At 35.9% G+C, this 11,327-nt stretch overlaps 1 protein-coding gene across 1 annotated transcript; it reads left to right on the top strand.

The window, feature by feature from the left end:
* The first annotated feature begins 5,378 nt into the window (after positions 1-5,378).
* 42sp43 (P43 5S RNA-binding protein) lies at positions 5,379-8,211 on the top strand. Its single transcript, XM_052584527.1, has 9 exons — positions 5,379-5,671; positions 5,754-5,854; positions 6,064-6,160; positions 6,260-6,345; positions 6,436-6,509; positions 6,903-6,983; positions 7,091-7,320; positions 7,519-7,572; positions 7,787-8,211. The coding sequence occupies exons 1-9, from the start codon at positions 5,534-5,536 to the stop codon at positions 8,024-8,026; spliced, it is 1,101 nt and encodes a 366-aa protein (XP_052440487.1). The 5' UTR covers positions 5,379-5,533; the 3' UTR covers positions 8,027-8,211.
* Positions 8,212-11,327: the final 3,116 nt, after the last annotated feature.

Genomic DNA, 11,327 nt, shown 5'->3' with positions numbered 1-11,327 from the left:
TACAATAGAGGGTACTAGTACACATCTTCTTCACAGAATAAAGAAAAAACCCAAGTGAAGAAGAAAAAATAAACAACAGATACTAACACGTTATCTAACACGATCATCTGACATGAAACAGCATCAAAACTGTAACGTTATGGAATAAAATGCTGACGGATGAAGAGGTAATCATTTTTAATCATTTTTGTTTCCAAGCAGATACCCTGTTCTTTCATTGGATCTTTTGGATGTTTAGATATTCATAAAACAAAATATATACAATTCAAACCTAAACAGGGACATAGTGGTACACTCAAAGTATGATGTAAAGTTCACTTAAAGAAAACTTATGAGCATACTTGCTACTGTTATACTAATAAATAAATACATCTACCTGTTTCTATAGCTAACTGATGGCTTGAACATCTGAACAAGAATAATGATCGTACCAGTTGCCTATTATACACAGACGTAATGTAGCTCTCTTGTATTAACAAAGACTTGCATTGTGAGTATATGTTTAGTTTGTTATTTTCTAAAACTGATGCATACCATGCCTCATGTGCTTTTTCTTTCAATCTTTGATTTAGAACAGCTGTAAATGTTCTTATATCACCTACACTTTGAGCCTCCCTAGTATTTCTACCTACCTTATCTAATTCTAAAAGCATACTGTAGCATTTTCTTGGATAGCGATGATCAGGCATTGACACTATTTTTATCCAATACATAATACATCTTTTCATATAGGATGTCGACAAAGCAAATCTTCCCAGGTCACCCAAAACCGCTACATTACTTGCACTTGTGCTGACACACAAAAGTTTTTTTTTTACAAAAAGACATTTGAACATTCTCAATACATTCAACTGGTTCGAAGCCCCATATTTCACAAACTATAATACAATATAGGTTCAACCATGCGATCAAACAAAAACAGAGCTTGCGTGTAGCTAATTTTTTGTTTACGGATTAACTTTAGCCAGGAAAACATTGCTTTCTTGCCTTGGCTTGCTAAATGCTGACGGGTTTTCCACCATGACAATTTTGGTGTAAACCACATTCCAAGATACTTGTAACAATTAACTACTTCGATCTGTTCTTAAGCAAAATACCATTTTTCATTTTTCTTCAAATGCCCCCCTCTTCTAAAGACCATAATTTTTGCTTTACTCAAGTTCACTCTCATACTATAAAATGTACAGAATTTTTCCAACCGTTCAATCTGTCTCTGTAACATCTGCTACAGTGCCATATCATCAGCATACAACAATGTTTGCACTTCTGTCTTTTAGAAAAAGAACAAACAAAAAAGGGCTCACCATGCAACCCTGTCTCACCCCAATGGTACAATCAAAATATTCTGTTAAACCTTCATTTCCTTTCACACATGAAGTTTGGAATACATAGATTTTAATACATTAAATACTTTCCCACCAATACCATTCTTAATGAGAATAAAATACAAAAGAGAATGTTGAACACTATCGAAAGCTTTAGAGAAGTCAATAAAAATACAATAAATCTTTCCTTTTTGCTTTGTAATATATTTCTGAACCATTGACTGTAAAATAAAAATATTATCTATTGTGGACTAACCAGACCTGTACCCTGCTTGTTCCTCAAAGAGTATATTATTCATTTCTGCATAGTGCACTAACCTCGTATTCAGGATCTTTGTAAAAATTTTACCTAGTATGTTAAGCAGTGAGATTCCTCTATAGTTCTCCACATCATTTTTATCACCATTCTTATATAGAGGACAAATCACAGCTTCACAACAGGACTCTGGGAAATCTCCTGTTTCTAATGTTTTGTTATATAAAGAAAGCATTATGGGACATAGCGTATGTAGAGCTACTTTTATCATTTCAATTATAATACCATCCGGTCCAGGGGCTTTTCCATTACTCATTCACATAATAGCTTTAAAGACTTCATTATACATAATATAACTGTCCAAAATTTAATCTCGATTAAAAACTGTAGTATCATGATTATTTACACAGTCTGTAACAAAGATTTCAAAATCAACATCTAAGTTACATTTTGACTCAGATAACAACTGCATAAAATATTCTAACCACTTAAAGTGTTCAATGTTATTAGATTGTTTGCTGGCCCATCTAAAGCTCTTAATTTTCTTCCACAGTTGTTGTGTTTGCATGTCACCCTGCGACATATTACCTAAGGTATTGTAATTGTACTGTTTTTTTCTTTCTATCACATAATTATAACTCTTCAGATTTCTCTCATTACTTATTCTTCTAAAAAGATTTAGTGCAGTATATTTAGCATATTTCTGGCGTGAACAATCTTCGTCCCATCATTGTGGTTGGTTACTTTTAAGTGTAGATTTTTTAATAAAAAAATTGCCTGCCTCATGTAGACAATCTGTCAGCATTTTAGTTGCTATATTAGTGTTTTCTTCCACTGCTTTCCTAAACTCACATATAAAATTATTATTAAATATATAAGATAACCTTTGTACAAACTCCCTTTCACTATCTATTTCCCATTTAAATCTTATCCAGGGTTTTACATTACCATCTGTCTTCGTTTTTGTTCTTGATTCAACGCTATTTATCCTCATAGTACAGTACAGTACATTACAGTAATGGGAAGTGATCAGAAATATCCACGTGTAAGATCTAATAATCTTTAACATGTGTAAAGAGTTCACTAGAGATAATAAAATAATCGATCACACTGCATCCTGCAGCTGATATAAATGTGAATTCTCCATCAATATCTTTACCAACTCTTCCGTTAATATTTAAATTGCAGCACATATCTAAAAGACAGCGACCAAACGTATTAATCACCTTATCTTTTGATTTTCTGTGCCATTCAAAATAATCATTAGTGTAATAACTGTAAAAACTTTACTTAAGTATACTTAATAAAATAAACTTGAAGTATACTACTTTTTTGAAAGGGAATCTTATAATGGGCCAAGTTTGGATCTTCCAAACGTACAATAATCCAAACACAAACCTCAAAAACAACACAGAAATGGATAGATGAGCACAAAACCAAGCTTCTGTTATAGCCATTCCAGTCCTCTGACCTGAACCCATAGAAAATGAGAGGAGTGAACTGAAGAGAAGAAGCACCAACATGGAGCTGAGAATCTAAAGGTTCTGGAGTGATTCTGGACGAAGGAATTGTCTCTGATCTCTTGTCAGGTGTTCTCATCATGCAACCTTAACAGAAATTATAGGAGAAAATTCAGACATGTTAAACTGGCAAATCGAGGTTTCAAAAAGGATTGAATAAAAGGGTACACTTAATTGTGGCCAATGTGTATTAGAGAGGAAAACATTTATTTCATAATGATATTTCCTCCCATTTTAAATTCTTATTATCCAATGAAATAATAGATTTTTGTGATTTTTTTAAATAAAAGATCAGAAGGATTAACAATGCAGATGAATTTTCACAGCCTTCTTTGAACATATTTACCAATGGTGCGGATATTTTTTGCCTTGTCTCTAAATACATTAGGTGCAACTGGTAAGGTGGTTTCACTCTCACATTAACAGAACAGGCAAGAATAAATACAACAAAACCCATTCTTCTGATGTGGGAGATTATCTTTGATAACCATTTGTTTTCATCCCGAAAACTAGGTCTGTTACGAGACCCTAACTACCAAAAGGTATTTTAAGTTTTTACGACTGATTTGAAGATTTCTTTGTTCTGGTCTGGTTATATTCGCGAAGTGGCAAAACATTATGGTGCCTTCTTGTAGCCAGAATGAGCCCATGGTAAGAAGTGTGTTGACAAACTTCATATTATGTATTTCACTAAAAGTCAGCTATGCATCTTTTACTCTTAGATTCATCTTTGAGAATTTTATGTCTTGTATTGATTTTATATATTTGTGAATTTGCTATTAAATTGTCATAATTCTTACCTGACTGATAATAAATTGTTACATTTGATTTAATCTGAAATTATTTTCTCAAGTAGATTAATTGAAGGCATATGATACCACAAATCTGCATCAAGGGTTAGTAAATACTAAATCTCAGGTAAAATGGAGCATGGGGCCCATCAGGTGAGATTATAGATTTCTGACTAATTGCTTGACTTTAGTTAAGTTGTTATGCAGTTGCAGTTACTATGGGGGGCTAGACAAAATACTATTAGAATATTAGCATTTTGGGGGTATACTTCATAGTACTAGCCATAACCTCTGATTATTGTTTGAGCTTTAAATAAGTTGTTCCATATTTGACTGTAGGGGGCTAAACAGAACCACTATTTAAGGAATGACAAGCATAAGGCGGTCTATTAAATAGTTAGTCATAACCGCTGACTAATAACTGTTTATGATTGTGGGGTACACGTACATCTGCCTGCATGATACACCCTGAGTGACATAGATCCTAATGAACGAGTACATAAAAAACAGAGTAAATTAAAATAAATGTCAGAATAATAATAGTAATAATTAGAGATAGACAATCAACCAATTTGCCTTTCAGCCTAAATTCGACGTCATAATAAAATGGAGTCAGATTAGATAATAAAATTTCGTTTGAAAATTAAATGTAACCCACTGTGACATATGGAGACTCCCATGTTTGTTGGTGCATCCCAACAAACAACACTTTTAATTGCTCTTTTGATGCTGATATATATATATATATATATATATATATATATATATATATATATATATATATATATATATATATATAGATAGATAGATAGATAGATAGATAGATAGATAGATATATCAAGCAGCATCTACAGTACATCACATGTTGTTTGTGAGTGATTTAGGAAAAATCCAGAAAAGAAAATGCTCTTATCCCAAAACTCCAACATATTTATTTGCTAGACACTATAGAAAATGAGTGGGGTAACCTACAGAGGAAAAGTACCAACATGATCTGGAAATCTGAAGGGTCTGGAGTGATTCTGGATGAAGGAATGGTCTCTGATCTCTTGTCAAATGTTTTCCAAATTCTTCAGGCATTATAGGTGAAGATTCAGAACTGCTATCTCGGCATCAGGTGGTTGCACAACCTATTGGATAAAGAGTGTGATAAATTGTGGCCAATCATACCACTCACCCCCACTGCCTTAAAATCTCCAGTGAAAAGGTTTTTTTTTTTTTTTTTTTTTTTACATTAAAATCAAAAGGATTAATGATACAGATTTATTTTCACAATGTTCTTTGATCATATTTACCAAGGGTATGTATAATAGTGAGCAAAAGCCTTATATAGGAACTCGAATTTGTAGTGTTGGTATCTTTTTTTTTTTTAATTAAGCACTAGATAAAATGCACATTGACCTTTCATCTAATGTAATCTTTAATCAGAACAATTTGTTTTTAACACGACTGTGTTCTCATTACATTGGATAACCTTTGTCTTATTACCAAACGTCATTAGTGTAACCATCTGCAGGTGACCGGAGTGTATATAGCTCACAAAGCCGAGAAATTTTCTTACTTACTAATGTGAGTTGGACGAAGCAAAGTAATAATAATCACATTGAAACGGCACTGATACAGTTGCATACGCATTTGAAGATGATGAACGCACAGGTGGTTAAGAAAGAAGACGTTGTGCCGCGCCAGCAGCTGTTTAATTGCGCTTACACTGATTGTGGAGCGACATTCACTCGTCATTGGCGTCTGCGTGAGCACGAGACCGTGCATACCGGTGCAGTGAGTTCCGTTATTGTTTTCTTGAAAAGACGCGTTTAAAATTCTCTTTTCTGTGTTTGATCGCAATGTTGTTGTTTTTCAGCGACCTCACAAGTGTGCTGTAACCGAATGTGGACGCAGTTTCACTCGTAAATCGCACCTGGGCCGACATGCTTTAACTCACAGCGGGGTGAAAGACTTGAAGTAACGTCGTTAAAAACGGCTTATATTTTGTATATACTGTAATGAGACCTGTATAAGCTTAGTAATTTTACGTTTAATTAGTATTAATTGAGGTGTCCTGTTGTCTGTTTAAAATGATTGGCATGGGGGTAGAAAAAATGGATAGTTTAACTACATCTGTGAATAACCACTTACTCCTTGTACATCTGTTTGTGGTTCCCGTGGAGCAGGTGCAGTGCCGCTGCATGTGGCAAGAGCTTCTTCACTGCTGACAAACTTAAGAGGCACGTGCGCTACGCTCACAGCGAACAACGCGAATGTTTCAAGGTAGGACTCCTTTCTTTCCCACCACACAATTACTAGTTACATTTTGCTGTTCGCGTTAACTCTCGTTATACTCGTAATCAACACGGAGTCTGTTTTCAGTGTAAAGAGCCACAGTGCGCAAAGACGTTTAGGAAACGGCGAGCGTTCAAACTGCACCTGGCGACGCACGGTACATCCGGTTTCAGGTCCGTCTGCATAATGTTTAAACAACCAATGAAACAACGTTAACCACTAAGTAAAATACAGTGGAAACATCTTAATTTGTCCTGTTTAAGATGCTTGAAGAGCGGCTGTGGAATGAGGTTCGAGTCTCACATTATGCGGAAAGCGCATGACCGAAGACATTCAGGTGAGGTTCATCTGTGGCGAAGTGTTCATGTCCTGGCGTTGTACCCTGACTTTTTTTTTTTTTTTTTTTGCAAGGAATTCTTCCTTGTGTAATGAACTTTTGTAAAAAATGTAAACAATATAATGCAGGGAAGTGGAGTGCATATTCCCAAACTCTTGAGGTACAAGCTTTTAAATGCTTTGGAGTTTAGATTATTGGCAAAGCTGTACTGGAACTTGAACGTTAAATTGGGTGTGACATCGGTTTTCTGTGAATTAGAGTATTTGTCCCAAAACCATTAAGATGCATTAGTTTCAGTTAGGTTTCTCCAATGTGTGTAGTATCAGAAGTGCTTAAGTGAGACCACTACAATGAGCACTTCAACACCCAACCAGTATTTTTTTTTATATTCAGGTTATCGCTGTCCTCATGCTGAATGCCCAATCAGTGTTCACACTTGGAGGAAATTACAAAAACACATGTCAAGTCACCCAGGTAACCTGGTGAATCCATTTGATTACTTCTGTTTTCTGTAAGTGGTGAGCTTTTAGTGCTATTATTGTTTACACCATAGCTCTAAAGAGGTTTCCTTTTGTCAACAGCATCATTCTCCTGTATGGTATGTAAAAAAGCCTTCAGAAAGCGAGATTCTCTGAGGAGACACAAGCGGACCCATGCATTACAGAAGCCAGTTCTGCTCTGTCCAAGTCAGGGCTGCCAGGCTTACTTTTCCACCACCTTCAACCTGCAACACCATATTCGGAAGATCCATCTACAGCTGCTTTCACACCGTTGTTCTTTTCCTGGCTGCAGCAAGAGTTTTGCCATGCGTGTGAGTATATATGAGTGTAGAAAGGATTGTAGAATGGTCTTGTGACATTGTCTCTTGAAGCCAAGTAACAGTGTAAAAAAAAAAAAAAAAGTGGTTGAATTCTGTAAGTCACAACTACAGTTTTGACTTCATGTTCAAGTTTGCGTATGTGTGGAGGTGTAGTGTGCTAGTTAACCCATGCCTCACTTGTTTCAACAGGAAAGCCTTATCCGCCACCTGTTGCGTCACGAACCTGATGTGGCCAAACTCAAGGTAGTTCTGTCCCTTGTAGTACTCTACAAATTTGAAGTGGATCATGGCCTTTCAAAGTTGACTTAAAGCTAATATTTTTTCTTCCTCTTCAAATGTTGACTCGTTTTTAAAAGCTGCTTGATTAACAGCATAAATGTGGTAGCGCATTAAAGTCCATTGGTGTTTGTATAATTAAATCACTTTGATTTAATTTTAACTCCGTTTCTGTGTTCAGCACCAACATAAGCGGAGCAGCAAGAGTTGGCATAAACGTTTGGAAGGGCGAAATCGGCGTCCTCTGATTGAAGACCTTAGAGCTCTCTTTTCACTGCGCATGAAGATCTCTCAGAGGGCTAAACTGGAAGCTGATCTGACTGGCCTCTTTAATGAGCGTAAAATTCCTCACTATGTTGATCCTGAAGTAAACCTTCGAGATCTGTTCAGTATCAGTCCAACTAAGGTGGCTGATAAATAGTTTTTTTTTTTGTTTGTTTGTTTTTTTTTTTCTTGTGTACAAATGTGCTTGCATGCATTTGGTTTAGAGAAAATGTTTTGTTTCAGATGTGTGTACTAGAGGTACAGAAATTGGTTTAAAATTCAGGGAAAAAAAAAAGTTAAGTTCATTCTGTATGATGGAAAAATAAAGCTTTAGTTTTGTCAGTCTGACTTCTGCATAATTTTATAGTAGCTGGGTCTGTGGTACTTGATGCACTGTTTGCGTTTTTGGAAGCTGGCACTCTTTGTGAAGAGCTGAATGTTTTGAGTGAAAATTACATTTGTTTTGGGTATTACTGTACAACATCACATTTTACAGCTTCACTTCAGATATTAGTCCTTTAACTTTCCTGCTTCTGTAACTGTTGCAATTGCATAGCTATCATTATCATTTTTCAATGAGATCAAAACCACACTACTGAGACTGGCTGTACATGACCGTAAATGCAGCAAAATGCCCCCCAAACATGAACCAGCTTTATGCATTTGCTATCTAGAAATGGGAACGGTGTGTTATGTTTGGTAATACTAGGTAGGGCTTAAACAAACTAGGCTAATTAGGAACGGTTAACTATAATGCTCCATTTTCTTACGTATAAGTGTTTTGGACAAAATTTGTTTTGTAAAACTTGGTGGATATAAGGGATGAATAACATCAGAGACCTCAGATTTTCCTAAATTATTTTGGTTCTAAATGCAAACCATGTAGAAAAAAAAAAAAGACAAAAACAAAGCATTATCACACTGTGAAAATTTCACCAACCCTAATTAAACACACCTGAACAAGGCAATCCGTGTTTTCTGGATTACTAGATAGATCCAGGCAGGTGAGTTTTTATGAGGGCTGAAGCTAAACTCATAAACTGCAGGATAGTGGCCTTCCAGGACCGGAGTTGCCTATCCTTGCTATAGGTCACAGGGCCCGCTCCAATTTTCAGTGTTCCCATTGGTCACAGGGCCCGCTCTGATCTGGAGTGTACCTATTGGTCAATGCAAGTTACCTTTATTTATATAGCACTTTAAACAAAATACATTGTGTCAAAGCAACTGAACAACATTCATTAGGAAAACAGTGTGTCAATAATGCAAAATGATAGTTAAAGGCAGTTCATCATTGAATTCAGTGATGTCATCTCAGTTCAGTTTAAATAGTGTCTGTGCATTTATTTGCAATCAAGTCAATGATATCGCTGTAGATGAAGTGACCCCAACTAAGTAAGCCAGAGGCGACAGCGGCAAGGAACCGAAACTCCATCGGTGACAGAAGGGAGAAAAAAACCTTGGGAGAAACCAGGCTCAGTTGGGGGGTCAGTTCTCCTCTGACCAGACGAAACCAGTAGTTCAATTCCAGGCTGCAGCAAAGTCAGATTGTGCAGAAGAATCATCTGTTTCCTGTGGTCTTGTCCTGGTGGTCCTCTGAGACAAGGTCTTTACAGGGGATCTGTATCTGGGGCTCTAGTTGTCCTGGTCTCCGCTGTCTTTCAGGGCAGTAGAGGTCCTTTCTAGGTGCTGATCCACCATCTGGTCTGGATACGTACTGGATCCGGGTGACTGCAGTGACCCTCTGATCTGGACACAGACTGGATCTGGTGGCTACGGTGACCTCGAAACAAGAGAGAAACAGATTAATATTAGCATAGATGCTATTCTTCTAATGATGTAGCAAGTACATAGGGTGTTAAGGGAATTGTTCCCGGTTCCGGTTTAGCCTAAAAATCCTTTAACGGATTTGGATATTGGTCACAGGGTCCATTCTGATCTCTAGTGTTTCTAGTTCCCTCATCACAAAAACCATGCATATACAGCCAAGCATTAAATTCCATCAAACAAGGCTGAAAATCAAAGAGGCAGAAGCAACATCAGGCTAATATAAATTTGGGTTGAAATCCAAGTTAAGTAATCTTTATTTATATATTATATCTATTAAATAGGCTTTTTACAAAAAAATAGCATTTGATGTAAATTTCACTTTATAAAAGACCCAGATTTCTAACTTTCATTCATGGGGATAACATGGATAATTTGAAATGATTTAATGTAACATTTATACCCATTTTTTGGAAAATGCAGTAAAAAAAAAAAAAAAAATCACTTTAACCACTAGATGGCTATAGAGCTCCACTATATGCTATTTGCTATTTGACTACCTGAAAGATATATTTACACAAGTTGGATTCAGTTGGATTCATATCTAAATATTATAAAATCACAATTATAACAAAAATAAAATATTTTTTTGTCAAAGTTTAGCATTTTTTTCCCTGTTTTTCAATAATGTTACATTATAATGCATTGCAGGCAGTAAGCATGGTAAACCGCATGACTTCTGTAGACGGGGTTGGAGCAGGTTTGTGTGTGTGTGTGTGTGTGTGTGTGTGCTTGCTAAATTGTTTTGTCTCATCCTGTCATCTCTCTTACTCTCTCTCCCTCTTTGGTGGTTCTGCATTTTGCATGGTTTTTTAAAAATACAAGTGTGTGTGTGTGTGTGTGTGTGTACACATTGTCGGTGTCAGTGTTAACACTATATTTGTGTTGGTTCTGCATTTTGGATGATTTTATTTGACAAATGATAAGAAAACAGTTTCTATAGTCTCAAAAATGTATTTCTCTATGTGTGTGTGTGTGTGTGTGTACATGTGTTGTGAACAATATAATTTAGCATTGTGGATGTTTTTTGCATTTTGGAAGTGTGCCACTTTATTTGTGCCATTTGTGTCGATTTGTTCTGCATTGTTTCTGATTTTGATGATATTTTGATTGCCCACGAGTGTCACAAATTTTGTCATGCTAACATAAAAACAGATATCATTCCAATTTACATTTTTTTTTTGTAGATCTAGAAAGTGTTGAGAGCCGTAGAAGGTTTCATACCATATGGACAAAGGGAACATTTTTTTTAATTTGAGCAAAAGTCATTTGGGGTCAAAAAGACTCCGAAGACCATCTGAGGGTTAAAAAGGAAAGCAATACTCACCTAAATCTCACCATTTTAATCAAAGACGTGTTTTTTTAGCATTATTATTTCAGTCTTCAGTGTGAAATGTTGCCTCTGGCTTGCTTAGTTGGGCACAATTAATTTCCAGTGACTTCAAGGACTTCATTGCACTTTTCGTTGACTTAATACTTTTTAAACTGAACTGAGCTGGATGATGACATCACTGAATTCAATTTCTTCTTATTATTATTTTATCTTTTTTGCATTATTAACACCACTATTTTCCTATCCATACATCTCAGCAATGACCCCGATAACTTTATTAATAAAGTCATCTGTAATGGCA

The sequence above is a fragment of the Carassius gibelio genome, chromosome B19 (genome assembly GCF_023724105.1).
Source record: "Carassius gibelio isolate Cgi1373 ecotype wild population from Czech Republic chromosome B19, carGib1.2-hapl.c, whole genome shotgun sequence".
NCBI lineage: Eukaryota > Metazoa > Chordata > Actinopteri > Cypriniformes > Cyprinidae > Carassius > Carassius gibelio.
This window is presented reverse-complemented; position numbering and strand designations above follow the sequence as displayed.